At 34.8% G+C, this 16,311-nt stretch overlaps 1 protein-coding gene across 6 annotated transcripts in view; it reads right to left on the bottom strand.

Moving 5' to 3' along the window:
- MTMR2 (myotubularin related protein 2) overlaps positions 1 to 16,311 on the bottom strand; it is a 121,326-nt gene that overhangs the window by 26,158 nt on the left and 78,857 nt on the right. For all 6 annotated transcript variants that reach the window (XM_060103962.1, XM_060103965.1, XM_060103961.1 and 3 more), the window contains 3 exons: positions 16,091 to 16,174; positions 8,070 to 8,219; positions 7,122 to 7,310 (listed from right to left, as the gene is read on the bottom strand). In XM_060103962.1, coding sequence (XP_059959945.1) covers positions 7,122 to 7,310; positions 8,070 to 8,219; positions 16,091 to 16,174 — 423 coding nt within the window. The remainder of the gene's footprint in view (positions 1 to 7,121; positions 7,311 to 8,069; positions 8,220 to 16,090; positions 16,175 to 16,311) is intronic.

The following is a 16,311-nucleotide window of genomic DNA, read 5'->3' as shown; positions in this document are numbered from 1 at the left end:
ACTGACAAAGCTATAAAAAATGTTCTTACTACGAAGGTAAAAAATACTTGTTGCAACAAGGATGTATACTTTTGCAAATTTTAAAAGGGAGATGGTGGGGAGATTGGGTGAAGGTAGTAAAAAAGGGCAACCTTCTAGTTAAAAGATAAGTAAGTAGTGGTGATGTAATGCACAACATGATAACTACAGTCAACAATACTATATTGCATATTTGAAAGATGCTAAGAGAGTAGACTTTGAAAATTCACAACGAAAAAAATCTAACTGCGTGAGGTGATGGATGTTAACTAAACTTAGGGGGGTGATCATTTCACAAAATATGCATATATCAAAACATTATGTTGTACACCTTAAACTTACATACTTTTCTATGTCAATTATATCTCAATAAAACGGCAGGAAAAAATATATCAAACTGGTAAACTAACCTTCCCGAAGAATGCTGGCAATATGTAACAAAACTTTTTAAAATGTACATACTTTCTGCTACCATATAGTAATGGTATATCTACAAAACTATTTTATGGAAATAAAGATGCCAACAAAAGATACTTATTTTAGCTATATTTTAAATACTAAATACTTAAACACCTAATATTAGAAGAATGATTAAGTGCACGATGATATAGCTGTATGATGAGTACTATTAAAGTTAGTTCAGGAATATTTCATGAAAAGAAATAATTCATATAGAGAGGAAAAACAATGAAAAATAACAGTACATAAATGCACAGAACAGTGGGAGAAAATATATCAAAGATTAGTGATTAAAAGTGATTTTTATTTCTTTGCTTTCTCTATGCCTTCCTAGATTTTTGTTGTCTATTACATATGAGAAAAATGTCCCAACAGATAAAATATATCAGAGTCTTTTTAAAAAAGAGAGATTTCTGTAGTGAAATACGCATGGGAATGACTTAAAAAATAAGACGACACCAAGACACATATTAATCAAACTATCAAAAACTATAGACAAAGAAAAAATATTAAAAGCAGCAAGGGAAAAACAACAAATAACATGCAAGGGAATCCCCATAAGGTTAACGGCTGATCTTTTGCAGAAACTCTGCAAGCCAAAAGGAAGTGGCAGGACATATTTAAAGTGATGAAAGGGAAAAACCTACAACCAAGATTCTCTAACCAGCAAGAATCTCATTCAGATTCGATGGAGAAATTAAAACCTTTACAGACAAGCAAAACCTAACAGAATTGAGCACCACCAAACCAGCTTTACAACAAATGCTAAAGGAACTTCTCTATGCAGGAAACACAAGAGAAGGAAAAGACCTACAATAACAAAACCAAAACAATTAAGAAAATGGTAATAGGAATATACATATCGATAATTACCTTAAAAGTAAATGGATTAAATAGACTGAAAGTGAGGGGATGGAAAAAGATATTCCATGCAAATGGAAATCAAAAGAAAGCTGGAGTAGAAATTCTCATACCAGAAAAAATAGACTTTAAAATAAAGACTATTACAAGAGACAAAGAAGGACACTCCATAATGATCAAGGGATCAGACCAAGAAGAAGATATAACAATTGTAAATATTTATGCATCCAACACAGGAGCACCTCAATATGTAAGGCAAATGCTAACAGCCATAAAAGGGGAACTCGACAGTAACACAATCATAGTAGGGGACTTTAACACCCCACTTTCACCAATGGACAGATCATCCAAAATGAAAATGAATAAGGAAACACAAGCTTTAAATGATACATTAAAAAAGATGGACTTAATTGATATTTATAGGACATTCCATTCAAAAACAACAGAATACACTTTCTTCTCAAGTGCCCATAGAACATTCTCCAGGATAGATCAGATCTTGGGTCACAAGTCAAGCCTTGGTAAATTTAAGAAAATTGAAATTGTATCAGGTATCTTTTCTGACCACAACGCTATGAGACTAGATATCAATTACAGGAAAAAATCTGTAAAAAATACAAACACATGGAGGCTAAACGATACAATACTAAATAACCAAGAGATCACTGAAGAAATCAAAGAGGAAATCAAAAACTACCTAGAAACAAAGACAAAGAAAACACGACGACCCATAACCTTTGGGATGCAGCAAAAGCAGTTCCAAGAGGGAAGTTTATCGCAATACAATCCTACCTCAAGTAACAAGAAAAATCTCAAATAAACAACCTAACCTTACACCTAAAGCAATTAGAGAAAGAAGAACATAAAATCCCCAAAGATAGCAGAAGGAAAGAAATCATAAAGATCAGATCAGAAATAAATGAAAAAGAAATGAAGGAAATGATAGCAAAGATCACTAAAACTAAAAGCTGTTTCTTTGAGAAGATAAAATTAATAAACCATTAGTTAGACTCATCAAGAAAAACAGGGAGAAGACTCAAGTCAACAGCATTAGAAATGAAAAAGGAGAATAACTAACACTGCAGAAATACAAAAGATCATGAGAGATTACTACAAGCAACTATATGCCAATAAAATGGACAACCTGGAAGAAACGGACACGTTCTTAGAAAAGCACAACCTTCCAAGACTGAACCAGGAAGAAACAGAAAATATAAGCAGACCAATCACAAGCACTGAAATTGAGACTGTGATTAAAAATCTTCCAACAAACAAAAGCCCAGGACCAGATGGCTTCACAGGCGAATTCTATCAAACATTTAAAGAAGAGCTAACACCTATCCTTCTCAAACTCTTTCAAAATATAGCAGAGGGAGGAACACTCCCAAACTCATTCTACAAGGCCACCAGCACCCTGATACCAAAACCAGACAAAGAGGTCACAAAGAAAGAAAACTACTGGCCAATATCACTGATGAACACAGATGCAAAAATCCTCAAAAAACTACTAGCAAACAGAATCCAACAGCACGTTAAAAGGATCATACACCATAATCAAGTGGAGTTTATCCCAGGGATGCAAGGATTTTTCAATATACGCAAATCAATCAATGTGATACACCATATTAACAAACTGACGGAGAAAAACAATATGATCATCTCAGTAGATGCAGAAAAAGCTTTAGACAAAATTCAACACCCATTTACAATAAAAACCATACAGAAAGTAGGCACAGTGGGAACTTACCTCAACATAATAAAAGCCATATATGACAAACCCACAGCCAACATCGTTCTCAATGGTGAAAAACTGAAACCATTTCCTCTAAGATCAGGAACAAAACAAGGTTGTCCGCTCTCACCATTATTATTCAACATAGTTTTGGAAGTTTTAGCCACAGCAATCAGAGAAGAAAAAGAAATAAAAGGAATCCACATTGGAAAAGAAGAAGTAAAGCTGTCACTGCTTTCAGATGACACGAGAATACATAGAGAATCCTAAAGATGCTACCAGAAAACTACTAGAGCTAATCAATGAATTTGGTAAAGCAGCAGGATACAAAATTAATGCACAGAAATCTCTTGCATTCCTATACACTAATGATAAAAAATCTGTAAGAGAAATCAAGGAAACACTCCCATTTACCACTGCAACAAAAAGAATAAAATATCTAGGAATAAACCTACCTAAGGAGACAAAAGACCTGTATGCAGAAAACTATAAGACACTAAGTAAAGAAATTAAAGATGATACAAACAGATGGAGAGATATACCATGTTCTTGCACTGGAAGAATCAACATTGTGAAAATGACTCTACTACCCAAAGCAATCTACAGATTCAGTGCAATCCCTATGAAACTACCAATGGCATTCTTCACAGAACTAGAACAAAAAATTTCACAGTTTGTATGGAAATACAAAAGACCCAGAATAGCCAAAGCAATCTTCAGAAAGAAAAACGGAGCTGGAGGAATCAGGCTCCCGGACTTCAGACTATACTACAAAGCTACAGTAATCAAGACAGTATGGTACTGTCACAAAAACAGAAATACAGATCAATGGAATAGGAGAGAAAGTCCAGAGATAAACCCATACACATATGGTGACCATACTTTTGATAAAGGAGGCAAGAATATACGATGGAGAAAAGACAGCCTCTTCAATAAGTGGTGATGGGAAAACTGGAAATCTACATGTAAAAGAATGAAATTAGAACACTCCCTAACACCATACACAAAAGTAAACTCAAAATGTATTAAAGAACTAAATGTAAGGCCAGACAATATCAAACTCTTAGAGGAAAACATAGGTAGAACACTCTTTGACATAAATCACAGCAAGATCCTTTTTGAACCACCTCCTAGAGAAATGGAAATAAAAACAAAAATAAACAAATGGGACCTAATGAAACTTAAAAGCTTTTTGCACAGAAAAGGAAACCATAAATAAGATTAAAAGTCAACCCTCAAAATGGGAGAAAATACTTGCAAATGAAGCAACTGACAAAGGATTAATCTCCAAAATTTACAAGCAGCTCATGCAGCTCAATATCAAAAAAACAAACAACCCAATCCAAAAGTGAGCAGAAGACCTAAATAGACATTTCTCCAAAGAAGATATACAGATTGCCAACAAACACATGAAAGGATGCTCAACATCACTAATCATTTTAGAGAAATGCAAATCAAAACTACGATGAGGTATCATCACCTCACACCAGTCAGAATGGCCATCATCAAAAAATGTACAAACAATAAATGCTGGAGAGGATGTGGAGAAAAGGGAACCCTCTTGCACTGGTGGTGGGAATGTAAATTGATACAGCCAGTATGGAGAAAGTATGGAGGTTCCTTATAAAGCTAAAAATAGAACTACCATACCACCCAGCAATCCCACTACTGGGCATATATGCTGAGAAAACCGTAATTCAAAAAGAGTCATGTACCACAATGTTCACTGCAGCTCTATTTACAATAGACAGGACATGGAAGCAACCTAGGTGTCCATCAACAGATGAATGGATAAAGAAGATGTGGCACATATATACAATGGAATATTACTCAGCCATAAAAATAAATGAAATTGAACTATTTGTAGTGAGGTGGATGGACCTAGAGTCTGTCATACAGAGTGAAGTAAGTCAGAAAGAGAAAAACAAATACCATATGCTAACACATATATATGGAATCTAAAAAAAAAAAAAAAAGGTTCTGAAGAACCTAGGGGCAGGACAGGAATAAAGACACAGACCTACTAGAAAATGGACTTGAGGACATGGGGAGGGGGAAGGGTAAGCTGGGACGAAGTGATAGAGTGGCATGGACAGATATACACTACCAAACGTAAAATAGATAGCTAGTGGGAAGCAGCCACATAGCACAGGGAGATCAGCTCAGTGCTTTGTGACCACCTAGAGGGGTGGGATAGGGAGGGTGGGAGCGAGGGAGATGCAAGAGGGAGGAGATATGGGGATATATGTATACGTATAGCTAATTCACTATGTTATAAAGCAGAAACTAACACACCATTATAAAGCAATTATACTCCAATAAAGATGTTAAAAAAAAAAAAGAAGAGGAATGTAACATTTTGCTCTACCCCCTTTTCTGCCTTATATGCCTCTCTCCTTTTCTCATCCTAGATAACATCTTAAGTCTCATTCATGCTAATTCATGGTATAAGGTTTACGGAACGGAACAAGTAATTACTGGAAAAATACATGCCAGTCTCTGGGGTACCAGCTTCATATACACATTGCCTCATTTCTCCTTTAAGGGGAAATACTTACAGTTTAACAGAGAATGTCTGAAATTCACAATGTTCTCAAAACACTAAATAGGACAGAAATAATTAGGTACATGATCCATAATTTAATTTAAGGATGGTCACCCTAGCACTGTTTATAATAGCAAAAAAAAAACCCAGAAATAACCTAAATATCCAAAAACAATTGGTGTTAGTAATTATCATGTTACAGATATTTATTGACATAGAAAGAAACAGCACCAATTTAAAAAAAGGAAGTTGCAATTATCCCATTCTATCTCAAACATATGTGTGCACGCATCTGCACATAGGCCTGGAAGTATAACCAAGATTCAATGGTGTTTCTCTCTTATTTAGTTATAGGATTTGGGGTGTTTTAGTTTTGGGGGTGCTTTTGGGGGTTTTTCTGCTTATATGTGAGGTAATTTTTTAAAGCTAAATTGTATCTCTTCTCTTTCCTTCTCCTATGGTAGATTTTGTCAACTGGACTAGAATTTCTATTTCCGCAATGCTAATGTTTATTCTATAGCAGAAATCAGGACCACTGTTCTAGCTAACTGCAAGTTTTCAGTCTGAATAGCTTGTACAGGTGGAGAGCTGCCAGAAGAGGGCAGCACTGGTCACTGAGAACACTGCATGATTTCTACAACAGTGCTGTGCAGACTTCTTTTGTCAGTCACAAGCTCAGTTTATTGTCCAGTTTGCAGAAGGGAAAGAGAAACTAGTAATTGATGAATACCTATTTCTTACGTAAGTAAGCAGGATTATGCACTATTTTTTATCAGGTGAGTTTTGCCCCTAAAACAACCCTGTTAGTTATTATGATTCTCATTTCACAAATAAGCAAATTAAAGTTACTAAAAAGATTAAATAACTGACTCCACATTATACTGGGATTGACATGTACACACTGCTATATTTAAAACAGATAACCAATAAGGACCTACTGTATAGCACAGGGAACTGTGATCAAAATTCTGTAATAACCTAAATGGGAAAAGAATTTGAAAAAGAATAGATACATTTATATGTATAAATGAGTCACTTTGCTGTATACCTGAAACTAATACAATATTGTTAATAAACTATACTCCAAATTTTTATAAAATAAAATTTTTTTAAAAAAAAGTTATACTATCAAGTAGAAGAGCCAGGATTAGAATCTACATTTTTTTTTTTTTTTTTTTTTTTTTTTTGCGGTATGCGGGCCTCTCACTGTTGTGGCCTCCCCCGTTGCGGAGCACAGGCTCCGGACGCGCAGGCTCCGGACGCGCAGGCTCAGCGGCCATGGCTCACGGGCCCAGCCGCTCCGCGGCATATGGGATCCTCCCAGACCGGGGCACGAACCCGTATCCCCTGCATCGGCAGGCGGACTCTCAACCACTTGCGCCACCAGGGAGGCCCAGAATCTACATTTTTATCATTGAAATGCCTGAAGTCTTTCTAGTGCACTGTGGCTCCCACCAAACTCATGAAACTGTAACTATAATCTTAAATACTGGAAGACGATCTCACCTTATTGGCAACAGCATTAACACTTGGCCGGGCGTCAAATATAAACATTTTATGAGATTGGGCATTGGAGTCCATAATGGCTTGAAGGTATTTTTCATCTTCTTTGCTTCGCTTCCCACTTACCCCTACCATGGGCTGGCTACATCGAGTGATTGTAGCTTGACTTTCAGGATGAATCCATGATAAAACCTTAATGGGGGGAAAACAATGGCAACACACCCTTTACATGCTCCTCTGTTTATAATCCTTCTGAAAATCATTACTCTATAAAACTCTGCTTTCTAATTGGATTCAAAGCCTAGCCATAAAAGGATATACGAGGCTGCTATGAAAAATCACCTTTCTTTCAAGCCAATTCTGGCATGTGGAAAACCTGGTCTAATTCGTTAATCAGATATTGATTTATGAAAGTCACTGATTATTGGAAGTGTTGTCTCTAGAAAAAAATAGATTAAAAGGGGGCTAAGTAAACCCCACTTTTAAAGTCTGAGTACTGTATCAGCAAAACTGTCCAACTATAAAGTCTTCAGAATCTGAATTTTTGTACCTAAAATTATTTGAGCTTTCTAGAACACAGTAATTCATCATAAATTTGTAAAGTTTTCTTCTTTCTAGGATTTAAAGGAAAAAAAGCATTTATCACCATGACCAAAGATGTATATAATAAGATAAAGAAATAGTGAATACAGAGCCAACTTTGTTTTTGAGTTAAGAACCATGCAATTCTGTGCAGCTCTCTAATATCTATCTCAAATTCTCCAGAAATGTCTTTAGTCTAAGTCTTTCCTCTGGTTTTAATCATACTAAATAACACATTCCCTAATATCCCCAGAGAAGACCTGCCACTGTAGCTACTTTTAATCCTGCAACCATTCTCCCATTTGCCATCCTCATCATTATGTGAAGTACAAAAGCAATGGGAAAGTTTCAGCACAGCTTCATACTTACTGGGATACGGCCCCGTGATCTGAAGGATGCCACTCTCTTTAATTCTTCATCAGGAATATTTGCCGGCACAACCAAGAGGGCAGGGTATGTATCACAAAGCTCATACCGTTCATTTATCTTTGATATTCTCCAGCTTTCATTTGGAATTCCCTACATGTGAAATAAAACATAAGACAAATTACTGCCTAACAAAAATATTTTAAAACATCAGAATAGAAGCCTCCTATTCAACTTCTCTTTTCTCCACTATCTATCACTTAAGTTGTTGGAATAGTTATTGTCTGCCTGTGGTGACCAGGCTTTTAGGATGAGATATTCTAACACAGGGATCTGTGTTTATTTTGGCATTCAATTTTATGTTAATAGATTTATTAAATCATTAAATACTGACTGAGTGTTGGGTCTGTCTTAAGCACATCAAATGAAAAGCAAGGAAACAGTAAGACTGAAAATGTTCTTGTCTTTAAAAAGAACACAGGCTCATACAGTTTGACTGGTGAGTGATTCTGCTGCCATTCATCTATACAAAGAAATTTCTGAGGGCAGGCACCAAGTGTCCCAGAATGCTACGTACATGTTTATCACTTACATACCTAAAGTGAATTTTACAGTATTAATAAAATGTTGCTGATGTAAAACATATTAAAAAAAAAAAACAAGGAAGTAATGGAAGGCAAAACCAAAAAAAGAGGCAAGAGAAACACTTAAAACAATTTTTTAAAAACACACCACTTATTAAACTCATTTGGTCCTTAAATATTTGCCATATTTATAGCTAGTATACCACTTCACATATAGGATTACTTAATAAGACACTTTAAAATTTCCATCCTCCATTCCATAGAAAATAAAGCCATTACATTAAATGGCTGGAATTAAGAAAATACATATATTTTTAATTTTATTACTTCTGACAACTCATAATAAACCGAAAAAGACAAAACTGAAAGAAACCAAATTACAGAAAAAAAAAAAACTTTTATTGAGTACCTACTATGTGCAGGCACTATGCCAGCAGCCTTTCTCTCTATCCCTCCCTCCCTCCCTCCCCCACCCGCCCCCCAACATACACATACTACTGTATTCAGGTTTCATTACTGTCATTTTATAGATGAAGAAACTGTGGCACAAACTGTAACTTGACCAAAGGAAGCTGTAAAGAATTCCATGTACATTCTAAAACTACCCTTTTAATAAAAAAAAGTACATTGTGCCTCAAGAAAAATTTTACTATCCTGGTTCACAAAATTGTTATAAAAATCTTAAATCAAAGGGCTGGAGGGACTCTCCTTTAAAAGGGTATTTCTAAAGCTGTTGCTGAACACCCAGGAGGATATTAAAATTAAGAAAGGAAAATTCCCTTCCAGTAATCATGTGATAAATATTATCAACAGAGTTTCCACCTATCCCTAGCCAAGGTCTGTCTCTTCATTAGTGTCTTAAATACTATTTACCCATTTATTTAGCCTGGTCCCAACTTGCTTCCTATGATCTACATCTCTCCTTCCCTCCTGCTTTCCTCAACATTCTAGATAACTGTTCAGATAAGATCCTTACTTATTTCCAGAAATAAAAAAAAAGGTTTAAGTTAGAGATGTTTAAAATAAATGTTCATGCTATAATAAAAAATGTACAATGAAAAAAATGAATTCGTAAGTTTATAGAGGTGGTACTCAACCAAGAAACTTGGATACCACCTCTAACTCTCGCTCACCCTCTACTTCCAACGAATGACTAATTTTTATGATTTTTTTCTTCCCAAAGTGCCTGAAACAAGTTTGCTCACTTCACTCAATCTTCACTGTCATTTCCCTAATTCAGGCCGTTGTCACTTCTTTTCTGTCCCTCCGCAATCCGTTCTCCACATTGCCTCAAAATTCTTTTAAGATGCAAAAGCTATCACATCATTCTTCTGCCTAAAAACTATCAATGGCTACCTATTCCTTTTCACATAAAGTATAGAACCCTTTATGGGACTTGGCAAAGACCTTCACACTCCTGCTTTCCCCAGACTGATCTCTGGCCACTCTAAACTCTAGTCTAGCCTATACCAAACACCTTCAGTTTCCAGAGGGCTTCATATTCTATCACCGGAGTACTTGCTCTATTATTCACAATATTCATCACTGTGTATTTTGATTGTTAGTTTACTTCTTTGAATCCTCCATTAAACATATGTTCTTTGGGAGTCAGGATTGTGTCTTTCTGTTTTAGCCACTAGTACACAGTAGGTGCTACATGAATTTGATGAATGAATGAATGAATATATGAATGAATAAAATCAATGAACCACAAGGAAGCTTCTACAAGAAGCAAAATTAGTTTCTGAAGTTTTCTTAGAAAATATGGAGTCAAAGCTGAGAGGGTCAGATCTCCTGAGATCCTAGTGTACCATCTTTAACCCAGGTAGGTAACTCCCATCTCTCTCTCACTGCCTTCCCATATCCTTGAAAGATCACTACCAGGGAGAACTGTTACCACTGAGATTGTGTCATATTCTTCAGAAAAATGGATGGGTGGGAGTAGAATCATTGACTTAAATTACCTTAATGGCTATTGTCCTCCTCATTCTTAGAGAAGCTGACACACCTATCTCCACTAAAGGAACTGCCTTCTAAGCAGAAAACTGGAGTTGGCTAGTCAGCATATACCTTCTTTGTAGACAGTGCTAAAGATATAAGGACAGCTGTTGATCTCTGGCATACATCTTTCTATTCTCCATGCAAATCACTGCCCTTCAGTTGATGTATCCATTTGTCAGAGTCAATTTACAACCAAATTAACTGGATTATAGCTTTCCCTAGTTACTTACATTCCAGTTCTGAGGATAAATTCTGTTCTCCTTTACTGTACTTGAGTGCTCTCCAAATTTGTTAAGCAAGGTATCTACCATATGATTATTTCTGCAGAAGACCATGCTCATTTTCTATATACTGATTTTTACTATTTTTAGCAACTTGATGATTTCTCTTGACCTTATCCACAAATTTCAGGGTCCTCTGTATAATCACTACATGTGTCAAGAGAAAATTAAAGAAATACTCTCTTATATAACAAATAAATTGTTACTAACAGTTTTGCCCATTTAAAAAAATATATAATCTAATTTCTTTAGGCACTATAACGTATAGGTCTACAAATTTAATGTGGCTTTCCTTTTGTGTTTCAGCGGCAGCACACAAAAAGCCAACCAATCATGACTTCTGTTTTTAGAGCTTTACAATGTAATAAATGTAATAATAATCATTTGGATCGATTTCTATGGTTTATAATGTGCCTTTCTGTATATCACTAATCCTTCAAACACTCCTATAAGGCAGTTACTATCACCAAGTAAAAAATAAAGGCACTGTGACATGAGTGACTCATTCAACAGCACATATCTAAGTGTGACAGCTAAGCAAGTGCTAGAGCTAGGATTCAAAACTGAGTCTTCTAAATGATCTGGAATTAGATTGTGGTGATAGCTGCACAACCTTCAGTAGAAAATTTTATGGTATGTGAATTATATATCAATTTTAAAGAAAAAAAGAATAGAGAGGCTGTGTGTTTTGAGATGGTATAATCTCCAAAATATGTTAGATGAAAAAGAAGGGTACAGTGTGCACAGAATGCTATTATCTGCTTTAAAAAAATACTGTATACACATTATACAAGCTGTGTAGCATAAAATCTCTGAAAGGATATACGGGTAATGAGTAACATTATTTCCTAAAGGGAGAGGAACTGGGATGGCTGGGGAACAATGTTGCCGTAAGGGAAACCTTCCTTTCAGTATATCCTTTTATACCTTTTGAATTATATACAGAGTGTATTACCGCATCCATTTTTTTTTAATTTAAAAGAAGAAAAAAGGAATACTCTGATGCTTTATCTTTAGTCTCAACATTTATATTAAGAGATTACCCTGAAGAGCAAAGGAAAAACCATCAACAAAATGAAAAGGCACCCTATGAAATTGGAGAAAATATTTGCAAACCATATACCTGATATGGTGTTAATATCCAAAATATATAAAGAACTTAAAAACAACAACAAAAAATCCGATTAAAAATGAGCAAAGGATCTGAATAAACATTCTCCCAAAGACATACAAATGGCTAGCAAGCACATGAAAAGATGCTCAACATCACTCATCATCAGGGAAATGCAAATCAAAACTACAATGAGATATCACCTCACACCTGTTAAAATGGCTAATTACACAGCATTGTAAAGCAATTACACTCCAATAAAGATGTACTAAAAAATAAATAATTTTTAAAATAAATAAATAAATAATAAAATAAAATGGCTAATCACCAAAAAAACAAGAAATCACAAGTGTTGGCGAGGATGTGCAGAAAAGGGAGCCCTTGTGCAGTGTTGGTGGGAAACAGTAAGGAGGTTCCTCAAAAAATTAAAAATAGAACTACTATATGATCCAGCAATTCCACTTCTGAGTATTTATTCAAAGAAAATAAAAACACTAAGTCAAAAAGATATATGCTTCCATTCATTGTAGCATTATTTACAATAGCCAAGATATGGACACAATGTAAGTGCTCACTGATGAATGAAGAAAATGTGGTATATAATATATATATATATGTGTGTGTGTGTGTGTATATCTATATCTATATCTATATATACATATACATATATATATATATATATATATATATATATATATATAAAGAGAGCGAGAGATCTCTATATATAATGGAATTTTATTCAACCACAGAAAGAATGAAATCTTGCCACTTGTGACAACACGGATGGAACCTGAGTGCATAATGTTAAGTGAAATAAGACAGAAAAAAGCAAATATTGTATGACGATCTCACTTATATGTGGAATCTTAAAAAAAAAACAAGAAAACAAGCTCATAGATAAAGGGAACAAACTGATGGTTGGTTGTTGGAAGCTTGGAAGCAGGGGGTCAGGAGTGGGCGAAATGGTGAAGGGAGCCAAAAGGTACAAGCTTCCAATTATGAAGTAAATGTAAGTCACAGGGATACACTGTACAGATGGTAACTATAGTTAATACTGTATTGTATATTTGAAAGTTGGGAAGAGAATAAATCTTGAAAGATCTCATCACAAGAAAAAGAAATCCTGTAACTGCTTTTGGTGACACTGCCTAGATGTTAACTAGACTTACTGTGGTGATCATTTCGCAATATATATAAATATCAAATCATTATGGTGTATACCTGAAACTAATATAATGTCATATGTCAATTATACCTCAATGAAAACAAGAAAAGAAACAAACAGAAGAGATTATCTTCATTTTCTTCAGTAATAAACATAATTTTTTAAAAAAAAGTCTTCTAACTACACCAAATACAGTGTCCTCTCCACTAGACTTTAACTTAGTTGACTCAGAGACAAAGTGTCCAACTCTGCAGTAAAAAGCCAACAAATTAATCTAGTAAGTCAAAGACCATAAAGCATCTGTATTATTCAGTGTAGAGTTCAATGCTGTATTCTGATTACCGCATTTCCTAATCCCATAATTCTCTTTCTGAATGCGTATAGCTGTTCATTTACTCTTTTTTTTTCAATTGGAGTATAGCTAATTTACAATATTGTATTACTTTCAAACGTACAGCAAAGTGATTCAGTTATACATATTTTCTCTGATTTTTTTCCATTATAGGTTATTACAAGATATTGAATATAGGTTCCTGTACTATACAGTAAATCATTGTTGTTTATTTTACGTACAGTGGTGTGTATCTGTTAATCCCATACTCCTAACTTATCTCTCCCCCCACCTCTTTCCCCTTTGGTAAACATGAGTTTGTTTTCTATGTCAGTGAGTCTGTTTCTGTTTTGTAAACAAGTTAATTTGTATTACTTTTTTAGTTCCACATATAAGTGGTATTATATTTTTGTCTTTCTCTGCCTGGCTTACCTCACTCACTATGATAATCTCTAGGTCCATTCACATTGCTGCAAATGGCAATATTTCATTCCTTTTTATGGCTGAGTAATATTCCAGTGTGTGTGTGTGTATACACACCACATCTTCTTGATCCATTCATCAGTTGATGAACACTAAGGTTGCTTCCATGCCTTTGCTACTGTAAATAGTGATGCTATGAAACATTAGGGTGCGTGTATCTCTTTGAATTAGTTTTCATCTTTTCCAGATCACATGGTAACTCTTAGCTTTTTAAGGAACCTCCAGACTATTTTCCATAGTGACTATACCAATTTACATTCCCACCAAAAGTGTAGGAAGGTTCTCTTTTCTCCACACCCTCTGCAGCATTTATTTGTAGACTTTTTGATGATGGCCATTCTGACCAGGGTGAGGTGATACTTCATTATAGTTTTGAATTGCATTTCTCTAATAATTGGCAATGTTGAGCCTCTTTTCATGTGATTGTTGGCCATCTGCATGTCTTTGGAGAAATGTCTATTTAGGTCTTCTGCCCATTTTTTGATCGGGTTGTTTGTTTTTTCACACTCACTCTTCAACTTATTCTTTTTCATATTAATTTCTTTCTTTTCGCTGGACACAGTTATCTCATCTCCTTTCCAAAGTTCTATGTTGAATGCTACTACAACAGACAGCAATTTTTGCCCAGATTCCCAAAAAATATTCTTCATTTTTACAATCTACAGACATTTGTTAGTTTTTCTGATTGCTTTGCCACCTAATTCTGACACTGGATTTTTGGTTTAGCAAAAATTTTGCAATGTTATTTGTAGACTCTTGGTTTTTAAAAGCTGATCCATTTCTTTTGTATTCTGCTTCATATTTTGCCAGCTGATGGTTTTATAACTGAATGGTTTTATAACTGGTGGTTTTATAACTAATTTTAAATTTTACTTGCCACATGCAATTGAGCAACAAAATCAGTTTCAAACCATCTGGATACCTTTAGTTCTCTAGTGATGGTTTTTTATTCTTCCTGGCTTTCTGAAACAAACCTAAAAAAACAGAAGCTTTATAGTAATTAAAATGCAATGTTTAAAATCTAAATACAAAAATCACAGCCTAATGTTTGTTGTATTTGAATTCTAGATGATTTGAATATCAAATCTAATAATTACCAAGAAACAATCAATGTGTTTGAAAAATTCTCAAGAATGCACAGTGAACATGTGGAAAGTTAAAAATAAAGACTATTTTTGGTAGAGTTTAAGTATTGCAGTATAGGAACTCTGGGAAGTGGTATACTGAGGAAGAACAGGGAGAATGATACACTCTAACACAGATTTCAAGACTGAATTCTGGGGCTTCCCTGGTGGCGCAGTGGTTGAGAGTCCGCCTGCCGATGCAGGAGACACAGGTTCGTGCCCCGGTCCAGGAAGATCCCACATGCCGCGGAGCGGCTGGGCCCGTGAGCCATGGCCGCTGAGCCTGCGCGTCCGGAGCCTGTGCTCCGCAACGGGAGAGACCACAACAGTGAGAGGCCCGCGTACCGCAAAAAAAAAAAAAAAAAAAGACTGAATTCTGCTTTAATCTCCTACTGTGGTGCATCACATTATTAGGTTTTCTAATATTAAGCAAACTCACCTTAGTCATGATGTATTATCTCTTTTGTATACTATCAGATTTGATTTATTAACATTTTATGTAGAAGTGTGTCCCCTGAAAATGTAGAACTTTCAAATGTTTATGTGCAGCTAAATTATAAGCAATAGAATTATTAGGAAATGTTTTCAGAATTAAATTATAGGATACTCACAAAGAAAAATCTGAGTGAATAATGCGAATGACATATAAAAACATTAAAACGTAAATATATTTACAATTTTATTTTTTTTAATTATTAAACATTTTTTAAATAAACTGATTTACTTGTAAACTCTTAGATAAGATTCATGAAAGATCATTGGCATAGTCTGAAAAGCTGTTTAAAGAAACTGAAAGGCAATCAAAAAAATCAAGATTAGCCTTTATTAAAGAAACAACAACAAAAACCACAAAACTATATAAAGTTGTTCACTTCTATCCATGAACATTTTGTTGTAATGAAAAGAATACAGAATATTGAAATTCAAAAAAAAAAAGTACTTACCTGCCTTCTATACTCTAAAAGAGAGTCATATAGCTTCCACCCATTTTCAGGGAATACTTCTTTGTACTCAAAAGCAAAAAGAGGCTACGAAAAGTAAAGAGTTAATAGCTAAAAAAGACATTTAAGAAGGTAATGAATCAGAAATGTAACCTTATCATACCCCAAGTTTTCATTTACTTATCTGTAAGGATATTTTGTATTGGTATTCTTCTTTATATTGT

The sequence above is a fragment of the Mesoplodon densirostris genome, chromosome 7 (assembly GCF_025265405.1).
Source record: "Mesoplodon densirostris isolate mMesDen1 chromosome 7, mMesDen1 primary haplotype, whole genome shotgun sequence".
In the NCBI taxonomy this organism is placed as follows: Eukaryota; Metazoa; Chordata; class Mammalia; order Artiodactyla; family Ziphiidae; genus Mesoplodon; species Mesoplodon densirostris.
Note: the sequence above shows the minus strand (reverse complement) of the source record. Positions and strands in the feature narration are given on the sequence as shown.